The sequence below is a fragment of the Giraffa tippelskirchi genome, chromosome 3, assembly GCF_054371585.1.
Source record: "Giraffa tippelskirchi isolate mGirTip1 chromosome 3, T2T-mGirTip1v1.2.pri, whole genome shotgun sequence".
Taxonomy (NCBI): domain Eukaryota; kingdom Metazoa; phylum Chordata; class Mammalia; order Artiodactyla; family Giraffidae; genus Giraffa; species Giraffa tippelskirchi.
Window position 1 is genome coordinate 185,657,015 of NC_137277.1, and position 19,208 is coordinate 185,676,222.

At 47.8% G+C, this 19,208-nt stretch overlaps 1 protein-coding gene across 3 annotated transcripts; it reads right to left on the bottom strand.

Moving 5' to 3' along the window:
- Positions 1-209: 209 nt before the first annotated feature.
- Positions 210-3,959, bottom strand: RPL11 (ribosomal protein L11). Of its 3 annotated transcripts, none has more exons than XM_081574485.1 (6): positions 3,934-3,959; positions 2,987-3,137; positions 2,156-2,262; positions 1,783-1,914; positions 718-828; positions 210-287 (listed from the first exon to the last, which is right to left on the bottom strand). In XM_081574485.1, exons 1-6 carry the CDS (start codon positions 3,937-3,939, stop codon positions 258-260), a joined length of 537 nt encoding a protein of 178 aa, XP_081430611.1. In that variant the 5' UTR covers positions 3,940-3,959; the 3' UTR covers positions 210-257. The 3 variants fall into 3 exon arrangements, with proteins under 3 accessions (XP_081430611.1, XP_081430613.1, XP_081430612.1); XM_081574487.1 differs by having other exon boundaries at positions 3,383-3,957; XM_081574486.1 differs by having other exon boundaries at positions 3,260-3,957.
- Between the last annotated feature and the right edge of the window lie 15,249 nt (positions 3,960-19,208).

Sequence of the window (19,208 nt, forward strand, 5' to 3'; positions counted from 1 at the left end):
CTCCACCGGGCCATGGCACCACAGCCTGCCACATGGGGGCGGGGAGATGGGCAGTGCTGTGAAGCTCAGCCTGGGGTCCGCCAGGAGGCTCTGGCGTCCATGGGGGGACAGGGTGGTCACCAGCTATGCCCATCGAAGCTTTAAGTGGCTTGAGGTCCAGGGACTTGAATAGGGCCAGGCTCCTTGCACAGAACACACAACAGTAATTGTACACTTCATTGAAAATTTTTATTGGCCTTTTGGATAGAAACGGGAATTTATTTGCCAGGAAGGATGATCCCATCATACTGAAAGAGAAGAGATTTTATTTTTTCAGAACAGGAGATAACAGTAATGATTGCAGAAATGGCTAACGTTCAAGAATTCAAATCAGATACATGAATTTTGGCTTGGAATCCCATATCCCTAAACAGGAAGCTGGCCAGTTTTAACAATCACTCCACTATGCTCAACTGCACTGGATCCTGAGAAAAAGGGGTTCCTATTAAAGTCATATTCCTCCCCTTCCAGTTACCTGCATTCATGGGGCTGGGGAGAAGCCTGGTTCTGGGTGTTCTTTTAAACCACAAACCCTGGAAGCCCGTTTGCCAAGTTGCCCAAATGTTCTACCTTTAAAAGAGCTACCCGCCAAAGGGTGCTAGGTTTTGCATCCCCGTATCCCAATCCATTCACCAACACCACATTCCGCCACTCCACCTGAGACAGGTCAAGCTTTACCTTCTGCTGGAACCAGCGCATGGCCTCCTCTTTGCTGATTCTGTGTTTGGCCCCAATGCAGCCTGTCCTGCGCTTCTTGTCTGCGATGCTGAAACCTGGCCTACCCAGCACCTGTCCCAGGAATAACCAACAGTCACCTAGCCAGCTCAGAGTCAAGAGCACACGGATAAGACTCACACACTGGAGCGCATCGATCTTCGAGAGTCACCTGGTGGCTCAGTGAATTCTGGTGCAGGAGACCCAAGACCCCAGGGTCTGATGGAACCAGCATCCTGAACGACTCACCGCCTCACGATAGGTTTGCTCTGGAGGCTGGCCTCCCAGCACCTCCCCTCTCCCCACACCAAACTCCCAGTGGTGGCTTAAGGAGTCACCACTGCTCCCGTGTCCCAGAGTGCTTTTATTTTAAAAAACAGCAGATTCCTCTGCTTCAGCTCAAAAGTGCTTCTAATTAAAGGCTTGTGGTGCCTGTGAGCACCGAACTCACAGTCTGTCTAAAACCTAATAAGCAGAATGCTGCCGTCCTTCAGGTTTACCCTAGTCAGGACTTCAGGGTTTTGCTATTTCCTTTGATTTTGGGGGGCCAAAACATTTCAGTGACGCAAATGGTCATGTCTACGTTGAAATTCCCATCCCGAGCAAATAGTTCCATCATCAAACCTGCTTCTATGCCCCTGGATGGAAGCCACCCCATTCCCGAGGTCTAAGGGAAGAAGCAGGGAAAAGAGCAGCCAACCCAAACACCAAACGCAACCTCAACACCATCTCTCAAAGTGTTAATTCAGTGGCTGGAATTGTTTCCTTCATCCACCTCTGAGCCACATTGCTGCTCACTATATCTAGACCCTAAGCACCGCGACAGGAGGAACCTTTGTCCAGCTGTAGTTTAGAGTCAGGGCTGCAACCCCACACCTGCCACCAGTGAGGTGCATCGTCCCCAGGGAGCGAAGACAGACAACATTTAAAGCCCCAGTCCAACATGTGACCACCAAGATAGTACAGACGGAAAAGAGGAGCAGAGCCCACTCTCATAGCCCGGGAGTGGCAAAGACTCGGTACTCATACCACGTAGAAGTCCAGGCCGTAGATACCGATGCTTGGGTCATACTTGATCCCCAGATCGATGTGTTCTTGGATCCCAAAGCCAAAGTTCCCAGTGTCCGAGAAGTTATTTTTTCTTAACTCGTACTCTCGCACCTGAGGAGAAAAATGCAGAAATCACTCCCTGTCAACTCAACACCCCGATATCTAGCTCAGCTTGCAACACTCAGGACCCCCAAACACAATGCAATGTAACTTGGCCAGGAACAACATCTGATTTCCCCAATACCCTTTAGAAGTAGGGACAAACCCTTTAGAAGTTCCCCCCAAATCGGAAGATTGACTATGTGCTAGGTTGGCGCTCTCTACCATCACCCCATGAAGAGATTGGCCTCACCTTTAGACCTTTCTCCAGGATTTCTTCTGCCTTGGCCCCGCGGACTGTGCAGTGGACAGCAATCTTTTCATTTCTCCTGATGCCGAAGGATCTGACAGTGTATCTAGCTGCCGGTGGGGATCACAAGGAGTCAGTTACTGTTATAGAGCCACTGTACTCCCCTCTTCCCACAACGTCATCTCTTGATTCCAAAAAAAATTAGCATTCTAAAACAACCAATATTTGCTAAAACCCTACTGTACTCTTATCTCCATTTTACAGAAGCAGCTGTGAGAGACTACCTTGTACAGACCAGTTGGTAATAAAAAGGCAGGCTGCGAACCCCCATATTCCGTTATCCTAAGGCAATAAATCTCTAAAAACAAAAAATGTAATGTCTGCATTGTGCTTGCTGGGCAGCAGGCATTTCATATAACCCTGTCTCTCCTCCACAATCTTGTATTACCATCTCCTGTATGCAAATAAGGAAGCAGAGGCCCAGAGGAAAAATTCAGACTTGCAAGTGATGGAGCCGGAATCTGAAGCATGAAGCAAGTTAGTCTAGGCAGGCAGCCTTGTTTTTACCCTCGCCTAGATTATCCTCACTGCGAATCGAACCAAATGCCATTTTCTGCATTCCCGACATTTCCACCTCACTGCATATCCTCCTTACTTGGGAAAAAATCTCTACCTGGGCTAGTCTGAGCTTAATTGCGACTCTCACAAAGCTCAGGAAAGCAATACTTTTAAACGATGCCAACGGTCACCTTCCAACTGGGTATACAACACGGGCCTGACGTTTTTCGGGGGCACTCCCCAGCCGCCAGCCCTCACCTGCCGGCCGCCACTCACCTTTGGAGAACACTGGGGTCTGGCCCGTGAGCTGCTCCAGCACCTTGGCTGCCCGGGTCAGCCTGTCTCCGCTCTCCCCGACGCAGATGTTGAGGCAGAGCTTGCGGATGCGAAGTTCCCGCATGGGGTTCTCCTTCTCACCTTGATCCTGCTGCAAAGAGGGAAGCGGCGGCGGTCAACACGCTCAACCCCGCCACGGCGGCCAGCCTAAACGCAGAGCGCCTTTCCGCTCATCACCAAAGCAGTCCCGACGGGTTTAACACCGATCGTCACCTTTTCATCTGGGAGCCACCGAGGAAGGCCTCTCGGGGCGGGGGGCTGGGGTGGGGGTCCTGTCTCTCCTTCCCCCACGTTCGGAACGAGAGAAACAGGACAGGCACCGGAGGGTAAACTTACAGACGCTTGAGAGTGAACCCCACGGGGCTCAAAGTATAGGGTGATGGAAGGCGCCCCCTTTTTTCCGATGAGCGGGGGGGGGGAATAAAACCAGCCTGCACGTGGCTGTGCACGCCCCCCCACTCCATCCGGAAACCGTCTAGATAGAGGCTGCAGCCAAGTCTGGGGGGTTGGCCCCGAGGGGAGAACCCGGCGGAGGCTTCCCCCAGCACCGGGCTGAAGTGTCGAGTCCCCGGGGCCAGCAGCAACAGGTCCCGGACCCCGCACCCCAGACCCCTCCTCCGATCGGCCCGCTGGCCACTCGCTGCAGCCTGCGGGCCGTGTTCCCGGGCCTCCGGCGGCCGCCCGGAGCCTACTCCTGGGGGGTGGGGAGGAGACAGGCGACAAGGTCCAGCTCCGCGCCCTCAGCGCGCAAGGTTCTGCCGGTTTCGGCACGGCCGGCACTGTGAGCTCCGTTCTCCTCGGACGGCGGGCGAGGTAACCTCCAGCGGCTCGGCCGGCCGTGGATGGAGGTGGATGAAGGACAGCTAACTCAGGTATCAGCTACTCACCGCCATGACGGAAAACAGGAAGAGAGGACGAGATTTCCGACCCAGGGCCTTATGGGCCAGGAGGCGGGCTCTTTTCCCAAGCCAGCGAGATGAAGGAGAGGAAGAGAGGCGCGGCTCGAGCCGCGTAGAGTCGGCTGCCCCCTCGTGGGCGTAGATGGCAACTGCAGGAGACCCTGGCGGTCCTCGGGGCGACCTGGGCTTTTTTGCAACACCGGTCTTTTTTTAAAAGCTGAACGCTTCGATTTGCGTTTCTCTGATAATGACTTCATGGGAAATAGATGGGGAAACAGTGGAAACAGTGTCAGACTTTATTTTTTTGGGCTCCAGAATCACTGCTGATGGTGACTGCAGCCATGAAATTAAAAGACGCTTACTCCTTGGAAGGAAGGTTATGGCCAACCTAGATAGCATATTTAAAAGCAGAGACATTACTTTGCCAACAAAGGTCCGCCTAGTCAAGGCTATGGTTTTTCCAGTGGTCATGTATGGATGTGAGAGTTGGACGGTGAAGAAAGCTGAGTGCCGAAGAATTGATGCTTTTGAACTGTGGTGTTGGAGAAGACTCTTGCGAGTCCCTTGGACTGCAAGGAGATCCAACCAGTCCATTCTAAAGGAGATCAGTCCTGGGTGTTCATTGGAAGGACTGATGTTGAAGCTGAAACTCCGATACTTTGGCCACCTCACGCAAAGAGTTGACTCATTGGAAAAGACCCTGATGCTGGGAAGGATTGGGGGCAGGAGGAGAAGGGGACTACAGAGGACAAGATGGCTGGATGGCATCACTGTCTCGATGGACATAGGTTTGGTTAAACTCCAGGAGTTGGTGATGGACAGGGAGGCCTGGCGTACTGGGATTCATGGGGTTGCAAAGAGTCGGACACAACTGAGCGACTGAACTGACCTGAACTGATAATGACTGATGTTGAGCATCTTTTCATGTGTTTGTTTAGAAAAATGGTAACGATGACCTTATGTGCGAGACAGCAAAAGAGACACAGATGCAAAGAACAGACTTTTGGACTCTGTGGGAGAAGGCGAGGGTGGGATGATTTGAGAGAATCGCATTGAAACATTGATATTACCATATGTGAAGTAGATCAGCAGTCCAGGTTTTCATGCATGAGACAGGGCGCTCAGGGCCGGTGCACTGGGACGACCCTGAGGGATGGGATGAGGAGGGAGGTGGGAGGGGGGTTCAGGGTGGGGGACCCAAAAAAAAGCTGAATGCTGTTCCCCGACTTGCAGCCTCAGAAACGAGTGTTTCTTGAGTGTTGAGACGGGCCAGGACTACACTAAGTAGGCAAATTATGAAGTAAGAGTTTTATTCTATAACAGTGTAAACAAATGGAATTTAAATATTTAGTGAAATTCCCTGGCGGTCCACTGGTTAGGACTGTGTGCGCTCACTGCAGAATGCCTGAGTTCGAGTCCTTGTTGGGGAATGAAGATCCCACCAGCAGCGCAGCGTGTCCATAAACAGATAAATAAATAGTAATTGAACAGTGTTGGCTTAAGAGTCTCAAGCTGTGAAGACAGATGTGGTCCTGTCTTGGCTACCTCAATAGCAATGAGATCTTGGGGGCAGGTTACTGATTATTAATAGATCACCTCCAGCCTCAGTTTCCCTCAGATTTTTTTTTTAATGTTTTCTGAAAATTTTTATATATTTATTTTTACAGCTGCCCTGGGTCTTCGTTGCTGTGCATGGGTTTTCTCTAGTTGTGGCAAGCGGTGGCTACTCTCTAGCTGCGGTGTGTGGGCTTCTCACTGCAGTGGCTTCTTCTGTCACAGAGCACGGGGTCTCAGCAATCCAGCTCAGTACTTGTGGCTCCCAGGCTTAGTTCCACGGCATGTGGGATCTTCCCGGACCAGTGATCGAACCCGTGTCCCTTGCATTGCAAGGCAGATTCTTAACCACTGGACCACCAGGGAAGTCCTTTTTTTTATTATTTTTAAAAATGATTTTATTTCATTACCTTTTGGCTGTACTGGATCTTTGGTGATGCTCAGGCTTTTTTCTTGTTGTGGCAAGCTGGGGCTGCTAGTCGCGGTGTGCTGGCTTCTCACTGAGGTGGCTTCTCTTGTGGAGCATGGGCTCTAGGGCCGCAGGTTTTAGCAGTTGCACGTGTGGGCTGGGTAGCTGTGGCTAGTGGCCTCTAGAGTATAGGCTCCATATCTGCGGCCCACAGTAAGTGGTTACTCCTATTAATAGAATGGAGAAGGTAATGGCTACCCACTCCAGTATTCTTGCCTGGAAAATCCCATGGACCGAGGAGCCTGGCAGGCTACAGTCCATGGGGTCACAAAGAGTCGGACATGACTGAATGACTTCACTTTCTTTTTCTTTTCTTCTTATTAATATAAACCCACTGTATTCAAGCAACTCCCTCCTCTCCCCCCAAGAAATGTTAGACATGGTACATAATTAAGAAAAGGTCATCCTGCAGGCACGTGGCTTACAGATTAGTCTCTGACAGACAAGGACCCCAATCTCAGACAGTAACCCACCTCCCTTGGATGGCACTAAATCTGCATCAGCAGGACCCAAGGAGGTGCCATGCCAGGAACCACAGTCCGGACGGAAGCTGGCCTTGAGTCAGAGAGTTTCTTTGACAGGGAGAAATAGAGAAAAGAGAATGTACAGGGCTTTGGTGGAAAAGGAGTCAAGGGCTTTCTTCTACAGCCGTAATTCCTTCTCTCCTCTCTGGAGGGGAGGTAGAAGCCTCTAGGTTCTCCTTGTATCATCCTTAGGGACAAAAGGATGCTTCTGGGAAGCTGGGCTGATGGAAGAAAACCAAGAGAAAAGGCACACCTTTTGAGCCTTCTCTTCCAAGCACTCAGCACTAGTCCAGAGCAGGGGCCTCTGGCAGATCCCTAGGATGGGCAGAGCCAGGGGAGCGACTGCTCTGGAACTCCAGAGATCAGGCAGCTGAATGTAGCCCGTGATCTTGGATTTTCTCTTCCTATAAAGCACATTACTGAGACCACTGGCAAAATCTGTAAACTTCAGAAATGCCCGTGTGGTAATTTAATGCTTGACCTGATTATGTGAGCTTGGTTACAGAAGAGAATGTCTTTAGGCTTAAGAAATATGCATTCAGTATTTGGAGGAAAGGGGCCACATATCTGCAGTTAACTATCAAATGAGTCAGGAAAAAAAATGTTTATTTAGAGGGAAAGGGATAAAGCAAACGCGGTAAATTTAAGATTTGAAGAATCCAGATGAAGTGTACGTGGGACTTCTTGCAACTTCTCTGTAACTCTGAAATTGTTCAAATAGAGAAAATAACTTGAGGGAAACGTGCTTGGGAAGATACGTAAAAGCTTATCCTCTACAATCCCTGTCTCATTCCCTCCTGCCACAGTTTTTCTCCAGCCCAATCATTTGACAGCAGTACCCACACGTGGTAATGAGGAATAGCTAACTGATACCAATATACCATGCCCAGTGGTACCAGCTCACTCAACCTTCAACATTCCTGTGGAGGCAAATTCTATTGTGCTCCCATTTTACAGATGGGCCAATAGGCACCCAGAGGTTCAGTAATGTTTATAGACACTATTTAAGTCAGGAGGTCTGACCCCAGAGTCCAGTCCTGTTCTAGGAGCTAATGAACGAAGCCAGGGCCAGAAGCTTCCCCAGGCTTCCCCAGTTTATACCTTTTCCTCCCCACGACCCCAGCTTTCTGGGTCTTGCACCAGTCAGGTCCCCAGGAGGAAGGCAGAGGGGCAGAATTAGACCCAGCCCCCCTCTGCTTCCTCCTTGCTTGAGGCATCCAGGTCAGTAGAAACGAAGGCCAAAAGACTTGTGTTTTATTCCTCTGTCTGAAACTCATCCATAAAAATAAGACCGGGATAGGGGCAGGTTTAGCACAGTTCAGGCAGGAGAAGGGCAAGCTCAAGTCTTCTCCTTGAGCCACTCTTTCCGGGGTGCAGCCCTGCCTGGGCCGCCCATGGCCTGGAGAAGTTGGATAGCCATCACCTCTCACTTCTTGGCAGCTTTTATGGTCACCGTGATGACCCTGCCTCTAGTAGCTGCTTTTTCTCCACGGCTTTGATGACCATGACAGCCATAGTCTGCCTCATGTCCTGCATGGCAAATCGACCTAGGATACAGGATGTGGGGAAACGGTGGGGAACACTTCCAGCAGACACGTGATGGGACAATGGCACAAGGTGGTCATGTGAGCCAAAGAAGTGATAGTTGGAGTTGTACAGGGGCTTCCTAGGTGCCACTAGTGGTACAGAACCTGCCTGCCCATGCAGGAGACGTAAGAGACACGGGTTCCATCCCTGGGTCGGGAAGATCCCCTGGAGGAGGGCATGGCAACCCACACCCGTATCTTGCCTGGAGAATCCCGTGGACAGAGGAGCCTGGAGGGCTACAGTCCACGGGGTCGCAAAGAGTCAGACACGACTGAAGCAATTTAGTATGCATGCACAGAGTTGTACATACAAGCTCATTTAATTCTCCCAACAACTCACAGTAGATCTCATTGTGTCCATTTCATAGATGGGAAAACAGGCAGAGAAGATGAAGTTTACTTGGCTGTAACAGTTGGAAACCCAGAAGCCTCAGCACTTACAGTCTTAGTTCCTCAAGTCTCCTGCTTCTGTGAGTAAAAGACACAGGGAAAGCTTGCTTTTGAGGCATCCACCACCCGACCGTTTGAATGCCCCCGGCCTCCAGGCTGCTAGCACATTCTCTGTGCTCAACACAACCCCGGGGGGTGGATTGCATTTACGTTTAATGGTGAATCTGGCAGTTGCTTCTCTTGGGGGTTCTTGATATCTCCCCCAACTTCAGATTGTGGAGGGCAAGGCTTTGGCAGTTGGCTTCAAGTCTCATGGAATTTTTGGCAGATGGAGAAACTAATGCAGCATTGCAAGATTCAGGTGGCAACCTCTGAAATTAGCCATTTGACTGTCCACCTGAAGCTGGCACATTTTTTTCTTAATATATATTTATTTTATTGAAGTGCAGTTGATTCACAGTCTTTCAGATGCACAGCAAGGTGACTCAGCTATACCTATACACACGCATTATTTTTGAAATTATTTCCCACTCGAGGTCATTACAAGACTGTAGCCCCCCGTGCTTTACAGTGAGCCTTTGCTGCTTGTTGCATATTTATTTATTGTTTTAATTAGAAATCTAGCATTCTATTCATACCAAGTCAAACAAGTGGAAATAAAACGTCATAAATTTTTTAGCTAGGCAAAAATTCAAAGGTTTGCTGAAATATATATATTACACATATTATTTATACATGGAGCTTCTCCCGTGGCTCAGTGGTAAAGAATCCACCTGCTGATGGGCATCTAGGCTGCTTCCATGTCCTGGCTATTATAAACAGTGCTGCAATGAACTTTGGGGTACACATGTCTCCTGTGGTACATGTACACAATGGAATATTACTCAGCCATTAAAAAGAATACATTCGAATCAGTTCTAAGGAGGTGGATGAAACTGGAGCCTATTATATAGAGTGAAGTAAGCCAGAAAGAAAAACACCAATACAGTATACTAACACATATATATGGGATTTAGTAAATCGGTAAAGATAACCCTGTATGCGAGACAGCAAAAGAGACACAGATATATTGAATAGTATTATGGACTCTATGGGAAAGGGCGAGGGTGGGATGATATGGAGAATGCCATTGAAGCATGTAAATTATCATATGTGATATGAATCGCCAGTCCAGGTTCGATGCATGATACAGGGTGCTTGGGGCTGGTGCACCGGGATGACCCAGAGGGAGGGGATGGGGAGGGAGGTGGGAGGGGGGTTCTGGAAGGGGAACACAGGTACACCCATGGTGGACTCATGTTAATGTATGGCAAAACCAATGCAATATTGTAAAGTTAAAAGATAAATAAACTAATTTAAAATGTAAAAAAAAAAACAAAAAACTGGACTAAAAAAAAAACAACAATCCACCTGCAATGCAGGAGGATGGTAGGAGATACTGGTTCGATTCCTGGATCAGGAAGATCCCCTAGAGAAGAAAATGGCAACCAACTCTAGTATTCTTGCCTGGGAAATACCATGTACAGAGGAGCCTGGTGGGCTACTGTCCATGGGGTTGCAAAAGAGTCAGACACCACTTAGCGACTAACAATAACATACAAAAGCTTTTCTACTATGCTTGATAAAGGCTGGAGAAAGAACATGAAAAAAAAAAAGAATAGGTGGAGAAATTGGAAAACATAAACTAAATGAAATGGGAGTGCTGAATATGAAGTAGAAAAAGTGAAGCAAAGTAGATAAGAGGAAAAGAGCATCATAAAGTCCAGTTGTTTTTAAACATGACTGCTCATTAGAAACATACCTGGAGCTCTGGAGGAAAAAACAAACGATACCTGAGCATTTGCATTTTTCAAAAATATTTCAAGATAGTTCTCATATGCATCTGGATTTTAAAAAGTGATTACAGTCGAGAAGGAGATGGCAACCCACTGCAGTATTCTTGCTTGGAAAATCCTATAGATGGAGGAGCTTGGTGGGCTCCAGTCCATGGGGTCACAAGAGTCAGACATGACTTAGTAACTAAACCACCAAAATGATTTTGTTCATTAAATTTCTGAGCACTGGAATAAAAGCAGGAGGAATGCTCTAATGAAATGTGGAAGAATGTTTTTGTAAATCTATTACAGCTAAAATGTAAATTTTTTCAGATTTGATCAATGGAAAAGACTAGAATTTGATTATGATATAAAATAAAAGCTTTTATTGACATAAAAAAGTGATTACGAGCTTTTCTATTAAATCGTAGTTTGGGTGATATAGAGTTCTATTATTTTTTTGTTGATCAATCATGATATAATGATATTAACTGAGTAATCATTATATGGAGAAGGCACTGGCACCCCACTCCAGTACTCTTGCCTGGAAAATCCCATGGACAGAGGAGCCTGGTGGGCTGCAGTCCATGGGGTCGCTAAGAGTCGGACACGACTGAGTGACTTCACTTTCACTTTTCACTTTCATGCATTGGAGAAGGAAATGGCAACCCACTCTAGTGTTCTTGCCTGGAGAATCCCAGGGACGGTGGAGCCTGGTGGGCTGCCGTCTATGGGGTCGCACAGAGTCGGACACGACTGACGCGACTTAGCAGCAGCAGCAGCAGCAGCAGCAGCAGCAGCGGCAATCATTATATAATCACAATAGAAACTATCACATTGTTAATCAGCTCGACTCCAATATAAAATAAAAAGTTAAAAAGAAAAACCGTAAGAAAAAAAATAGGCATTTTAAGATCACTCCCTTCTCCAGTAACTGGGAGACCCTGAGGGCAGGGGCTTGTTTATTTGTAAATATCTAAGTTAGCACAGAGACTAGCACAGAGTAGGAATTGCCTACTCACTATGGCTTGAGTCCAGAAAGTTCTAGAAGTTCAAGCCCAGCCATGCATAAGATACCTGGGGAATCTAAGCAATTGGAGCACTTGAGCCTCTGGGTTTAACAGGCTCCATCAGTGGTTATGGTGATACACTAGGTTTGAAAACCACTGCATCAGAGAGCTGGGGAAGGGAAAAAAGTCCCTACTGATCTCTTTACGGTCCACCTCCTCCGGATCAGTGGTTCTCAGACTTTGATGTGCACCTCAGTTGCCTGGGGATCTTCTTAAAATGAAGATTTGAATCCAACAAGTCTGGATGGAGCCTGAGAATCCGCATGTCTAACCAAGTCTTGGGGGATTCTCATGCTGCTGGTGCATGGACCTCGCTTGGAGTTGGCAAGGCTCTAAAGTGGCCTCTGCCTCCCTGTGTGACACTAGGCAAGCTGCTTTCCCTTTCTGGGCCCTTCTAACCTGGCACACAGATCCTCTGACCAGGGTCTGCTTCCTGGCTCAGGTGTGACATGTTGGCCAGCCAGCTCCTTGTAGCCGGGAGGAGGAGGGGGCAATCTGGGTAGTCAGTTGCTGCTGGAGCTTATACAGAGGTGGGTGCTCAGGGAAGCATCCCCCACACACGGGCTTGCTCAGGATCATCTGGATGATGCCTGCCTCCCTAGACTTCAGGGCTTTGGGCTTGTCCTCCGGCTTCATGCCTGAGTGCCAGTCAAGCTTCTCTCTCTGCTCTGCAAACTTGCAGGTGATGTGGGTGGTGCGGCAGTCCAGAATGGATGTGTAGCCAGCTGCAATGCTGCCAGGGTGGCTAAGGATGATCACCTGGAACCAGGGAGAAGGAGGTGCGTGGAATGGGGGATCAGGAGGGCATTAGCCAGGCATCCTTCAAAGGAGGTGGCTCTAACCAGCTAAGGGGTCAGCTGCCTTGGACCCATTGTAAATTACAGTGAATGTTTACAGGGTACACTAAGTTCTGTGCAAAGCAAATCTCATCCATTCCAGTTTAATTTTCACAGCAGGGAGTCTGAGAAACCCCACATTTCTTATCCGGGATGTGGCAGAGCTGAGGATAAATGGTATCTATTAGTGATAGATAGTCTTATGTGTACTGGTTCTCATCTTTTAGAAAAATGAATTATCATGATAGCAGCTATCTAACTTGTTAGGTGGCCCTAGGCCAGCTGTTTTATACATCACCTCATTTAGCAACCCCAAGATCACTGCAAGGTAATCCTAGTCCTAGTCCATGCATAAGAAAGAATGCATCAAGAAAAGGCTTCAGGGACTTCCCTGGTGGTCCAGTGGTTAAAAATCCACCTGCTAATGCAGGAGACATGGGTTCAATCCCTGATCTGGGAAGATCTCACAAGCTGTGAGGCAGGGGCAGCCGCAGGGGCTTGTCTGTAGGTGGGCAGGGGGCTTGATGGAGTCTAGGGCTTCTAGTAGCGTTGTGCCTTCCACGTTCCCTTGCTTCCTAGTAATCTTCAAGTCTCTGAACCAGGACTCAATGTGTGCAACCCAAGGTGCAACTTACTCGGCCCTGAGAAAGCCTGTCCCAGGTACCAGCCTGTACTTAACATGGGACTTCAAGCAATTTCTTCATACTTCTGAGCCTGGGCTTCCTCAGCTATGAAACGGCAATATCAGTGCCTATCTGCAGACCAGTGTAAAGACACAAAAGACCACATTCAGTCCACCAAGTGCAATACTTGACACATACTATGCACCCACTAAATAGTGGCAGTTACTCTAAATCTCAGAGGCATTGCCCCTGAGTTGAGCCCATACGTTTTAGGAGGCAGAGATTCCTAGAATCTGAATAGCCCTTTGATCTCATTCCATGTGCTCATTACAGAGATGGGGAAAAAAGCCAAAGAAGAGAAAGGACTTATTAACTCTCAGCAGAGTTAAGTAAGCATTGGGGACTTCCCTGGTGGTCCAGTGGTTCAGACACCACCTTCCAACATGGGGGATTGCACATTCAATCCCTGGTCAGGGAGCCGAAAAACCAAAACATAAACAACAGAAGCAATATTGTAACAAATTCAATAAAGACTTTAAAAGTGGTCCACGTCAAAAATCTTCTAAAAAAAGTTAATCAGGATAAGAAGGAGAACAAGTGTCAAGTACTCTAATACTCATACCTTCTAAAGACTAAGATGTTCTCCAACCAAGGTACCCCAAAGAACGTGCTGCCGTGTCTGAAGACCAAGGAAGCTCACTTATAAGCAAGGGTGCGTTACCGATGAAAGACCTTCCCAGAAGAAGACCATCAGTATGACAGTACATTGCATGCATGCCTTTTAAGCAGACATTGTATTTACTCCTCTAAAAAACTCTACACAAAGCTCATCAGAGGCATCACCTTTGCCCTCAAAGATGTCTCAGTTAACTGGAAGTCCAGGACAGAGCACACACAGAAAGAATCGAGGTGGCTGATGTTAAGGGTCTGGTGGGCTGACCACAAGCTGGCCAGCACTTGGGCCTTATAGATCGGGTAGACGATTGGAATCCTGGTGAAGTGCCTCCTTTTCAGCTATTGGTCCTTGAGCAAACCTCTAGGCTTCAAAACCTCAGTATCCCGTCTGTATCAATTAAACACCAGTCCCCACCACAGCACTATAGAGAGGTAGGTTCCCGGTCCTGGGGTCACACACAGCAAGCTCTGTGAATGGTCATTCTCAGTTCTCGGTGAGACTCTCAGAAGGAGGAAGAGGTGACAACCGCCGTGGGTGAAAGGGTTGAGAAAGGGGATCAGGAAAAGTTTTGGTGGATGGAGAAAAAGGTTCCAGTCAGAAGCCTTCTTCCATGGAAGAGAAGCAGAGCTGTGCAGGACAGAAGCCACAAAGAACCGTGAGCCTCGTGGACTCAAAAATTAGTGACCTGAGGAAGGGAGCTACCATTTCTATTGATAACTCATAGAGGGTTGAGCTTCCCTGGTGGCTCAGACAGTAAAGAATCTGCCTTCAGTGCAGGAGACCTGGGTTCAATCCTTGGGTTGGGAAGATCTCCTGGAGAATGGAATGGCAACCCACTCCAGTATTCTTGCCTGGAGAATCCCCTGGACAGAGGAGCCTGGCGGGATGCAGTCCATGGGGTTGCACAGAGTTGGACACGACTGACATGACTAAGCACAAGAACGAGAACAAGAGGGTTGGGGAGAGGGGAGAGGTAAGAGGCTTTGAAAAGATTTAATAAGCAATTTTATATAAATAATTCCAATGTTTTTTTAAAATTTCTTCTCTTTCTAAAGGGGATAACTGAGGGTAGAAGTAGGTTGCCAAAGAACCAATAACTGGCAGATGGCTAAACCAGGATAATGAAGTCAACTCCTCATCAAACACCAGTCTCCTCAATAAAGACAAACTCTTCAATTAACCTGATGAACTTGGCAACTCACTTGGTTCTGTGCCAGCTCACAGACCTGCACAGCAAGCCTATGAGGTTAGCATCATCCCCATCTCAAAGTGGAAAAACCAAGGTCTCCAATGTAACAGATATTTCTTGAGAGCTGAGTCTAAATTCCAAGTCTACTAATCTAGTCCACTCATTGTTGTTGCTCAGTCATGTCCTGCTCTTTGCGATCCCATGGACTATAGCCCTCCAGGCTCCTCTGTCTGTGGAATTTTCCAGGCGAGAACACTGGAGTGGGTTCCCAGTTCCTACTTTAGGGGATCTTCCTGCCCCAGTGATCGAGCCCACAGCATCTTGCATCTCTTGCATCTGCAGGCGGATTCTATCTATCTCACTGCCCGCATGCTTTGTGCTTTGTTCTTTTAGCATCTAGAACATGGTAGGTGCCTCAGTAGGACATAAGCATGAAACTCTCTTATCTCACTAGCCAAAATGTGTGTGGAATCAGGCATCAAGAGCTTCAGATTTGTCATTTTAGACGAGTCCCTCTTGGCCACTGTCGCACTCATACCTTGTCCTTTCACCTTTTAGATTTTTCTAGCACTTGTCATCATCCACTATATTATCATCTACCTCCACCACAGACACGCACACACACACACAGGTCCTCAAGACTGCGAATGCCATGAGTACAGCTTCTTTTTCTTCACTGTGATACCCTCAGCACCAAGGACAGTTCCTGCCGCGCAAAAGTTCAGATACTGTCTAAAGGAACACATTGTCAATGGCTGTTCTAATCTTTCTCAAGGACCATTGGGCAGGATATGTCAGAAGACTCCAAAATAATGCCTACCCACTCTGTTTCATTAGGAACTTATTCTAATCAAGTTATCGAGGACACATGCAAAAGTTTATCTACCAAAATGCTTACAGCAATTTTTAATAAAATTAGAAACGATATTCCTAGAAGATTGTGACCTTGGGCTATCCTCAACTCTAAACTGTGTTCTAGTTTTCTTATTTCACATGGGAGTAAAGTGCCTGCTTCATGGGGTTCTGTGTGTGTAAAGAGCTTAGCCTGGTTTCTGCTGCTAAGTTTCTTCAGTCGTGTCTGACTCTGCGACCCCATAGATGGCAGCCCACCAAGCTCCTCCGTCCCTGGGATTCTCCAGGCAAGAACACTGGAGTGAGTTGCCAGTTCCTTCTCCAATGCATGAAAGTGAAAAGTGAAAGTGAAGTTGCTCAGTCGGGCCCGACTCTTCAAGACCCCATGGACTGCAGCCTACCAGGCTCCTCCGTCCATGGGATTTTCCAGGCAAGAGTACTGGAGTGGGTTGCCGTTGCCTTCTCCGAGCCTGGTATCTATCACATAGTAATTTCTTCAATCATTCATCACATTTTCATTTAATAATGGATATGACTAAACAAACTACTGCACTTTGAGATTCAACAGAAAACACTCATTAGCTACTGAAATTGAGATTCAATACAAAGCACTCATTAGCTCTTAAACATGTTTAAATGGCAAGGACATTTTATTTAGTTACTTTGGCTGCACTGGGTCTTTGTTGCTTTGCAAGGGCTTTCTCTACGTGTGGCAAGCAGGGAGCTATTCTCTCATGGCTACTCTTGTGGTGTTCCACAGGCTCTAGGCACATGGGCCTCAGCAGTTTCGGAATGTAGGCTTGGCTGCTCTGAGGCATGTGATATCTTCCTGGACCAGGGATCGAATCCATGTCCTCTGCATTGGTAGGCAGATTCTTATCCCCCGCACCACCAGGGAAGTTCCTGCAAGGACATTTTTAAAGTAAGAAGCGTTATAGAATAGTATGCTTAATTTGAGTGCTGCTGTGAATATCTAGAAAAAACAGCATGAAAAGTAGTTTATCTGTAGTGAAAGTGAAAGTCGCTCAGTCGTGTCCGACTCTTTGCGACCCCATGGACTATACAGCCCATGGAATTCTCCAGGCCAGAATACTGGAGTGGGTAGCCTTTCCCTTCTCCAGGAGATCTTCCCAACCCAGGGTTAGAACCCAGGTCTCCTGCATTGCAGGTGGATTCTTTACCAACTGAGCTATCAGGGAAGCCATAGGGATTTGCAGTTTATGTTTCATATCTGCCGCAGTGAAGAGTAGCCCCTGCTTCTTGCAACTAGAGAAAGTCCATGTGCAGCAAGGAAAGTGCAGCACAGCCAAAAATAAATAAATAAATAAAATATATGGAAATGAGCTCTCGTTCACAAAGATACTTCTATTTTTTTTCTTGAAACACCTATCCCTCACTAGCTTTTGTTTTCTTATGTTTGATGGAAATTGGAGCATAGAGAAATACTCCCTAACTGTGAAGACAACTTCGAGAACAGGATGAAAGGAGAATAAAATGTCACAAGACTATGTACAGTGTCTACTCTAGGTGTTACACCTGGTTCTTCAAGGTGTTTCAAATTTCATAAAATCGTTATTCGGGCCAAACTCAGACCTTACGAGCATCGAATTTGGCCTGTGGGTCCCAGTTTTTGGCCTCTGTTTGGGTTTTTTACTTTGGAACTTTTATTTCCCATCAGAGCCTTCAACCAGGTGGGGGAGATGGACATGTCAAGGAGGAGAGGGGAGGGGAAGGAAAGACCTCACCTGGGGGTGGAGAAGACTTTTGAGAGTCCCTTGGACTGCGAGGAGATCAAACCAGTCCATCCTAAAGGAGATCAGTCCTGAATATTCATTGGAAGGACTGATGCTGAAGCTGAATCTCCAATACTTTACTTTGACCACCTGATGTGAAGAAATGACTCATTGGAAAAGACCCTGATGCTGGGAAAGATTGAAGGCAGGAGGAGAAAGGGATGACAGAGGATGAGATGGTTGGATGGCATCACCATGTCAATGGACATGAATTTGAGCGAACTCCAGGAGTCGGTGATGGACAGGGAAGCCTGGTGTGCTGCAGTCCATGGGGTGGCAAAGAATCGGACACGACTGAGCGACTGAACTGAACTGGGGTTGATATCCATCAGGCTCACCAAGAAGACAGAAAGGTCAAGGTCAAGGTCATAGAGAGAAAGAACCAGATGCAGTACTGGTGACAGACTCACAGCCACAACCAGCACGGAGGAGCCTAGCCCTCCTAGGGGACAAGCTCCATCAGGGTGATCCTGTCCAGGGTGAGGCACTCTCTTCTCTCCCCTCTTTCAGTTCCCCTCCCCCATCCTTCCCCTGCCCTCCCCCCTTTTCCATCTTCTTCTCTGGTTCCTGCCCACCTTCCCTCTTCAGCAGGAGTTTATGGGAAGCACTGGACCTAAGCTCAGATGTGGCACCATCCAGCTGGGGGACCTTGGGCATGCCACTCTGCCTCAGCTTGCACCCACAGAGAGTGGGGAGTGTGATGGAGCTTCCCTCACTGAGAACTTGACCTTGAACTTGATCCATGGTGTCACGAGACCTGAGTTCTGATTTCAGTTCTGTCACTGACTGGCTGGGACAACCTCGAACAAACCACGTACCTCTGGACCTCCTTCCTTCTTTATAAAAAAAAAATTTTTTTTTTAATGTGGCTAGAGATTGGACTAGATAATACAGGAATCTCTTTCAAGCACTGATCTTCTGGGATCAATTCTGCAAGCTCTGAATTCAATTTCTAGTCACCTCCACCCAATCTCTTGGAGAACTTGTGCTCCACAGCTGGCCCAGTCTTTCCCCGCCTGTATAAAGCAGCTTTGATGAACTCATTTGCCCTCCAGCAGTGCATGACTGTGTATTTCTCAAGGGAGAACACCTGATTGGGATCTGAGATTTGAGTTGGCACCTGGTTTTGGAATTTAGGCTGTTAGTGAATCTGCACGCAGTTGAGACTCTAACTGGGAGAAGCAGTTGGTGGCCACGGTGGCAGAGAAAGCCAGTCTCAAGGGAAGGAGGGAGACAAACAGAAAAGGGTACACAGCAGACCCACAGGGAGAAACAGAGGAAAGAATCTCCATTTCAAGCTCGTGGGATCCGTGAGACACCCCTGAGTCTTTACAATGGGTTCTCCTTTCTTCTTTTCTAGTAAGCTCCAGTTAATTTCTGCTCCTTGTCACCAAAGTTTTCTAACCCTTGTAGGTTGAAGCACAGAGGTTTGGTTTATCATTTTTCAGAAAAGCTGAGTATGTTTTCAGTAGATAAAAACAGAAAGCTTGGACTGCCCTGGTGGTGCAGTGGTTAAGGCTCCGCACTTCGAACTGTAGGGGGCGCAAGTTCAATCCCTGGCTGTGCTGTGCTTAGTTGCTCAGTTGTGTCTGATTCTTTGCAACCCATGGACTGTAGCCCACCAGGCTCCTCTGTTCATGGGATTCTCCAGGCAAAAATATTGGAGAAGGCTGCCATGGCCTCCTCCAGGGGATCTTCCCAACCCAGGGATTGAATCCAGGTCTCCTGCATTGCAGGTGGATTCTTTAATGTCTGAACCAGGAAAGCCCAAGAATACTGGAGTGGGTAGTCTATCCCTTCTCTGGGGGATCTTCCTGACCCAGGAATCGAACCAGGGTCTCCTGAATTGTAGGCGGATTCTTTACCAACTGAGCTATCAGGGAAGCC

Coding starts and splice junctions, on each gene's coding strand:
- RPL11 (XM_081574485.1), bottom strand. Junction 829..1,782: donor ACGGCCTGGACTTCTACGTG/GTATGAGTACCG, acceptor TTCCTGGGACAG/GTGCTGGGTAGGCCAGGTTT. Junction 288..717: donor TGCGCTGGTTCCAGCAGAAG/GTAAAGCTTGAC, acceptor CTTCTCTTTCAG/TATGATGGGATCATCCTTCC.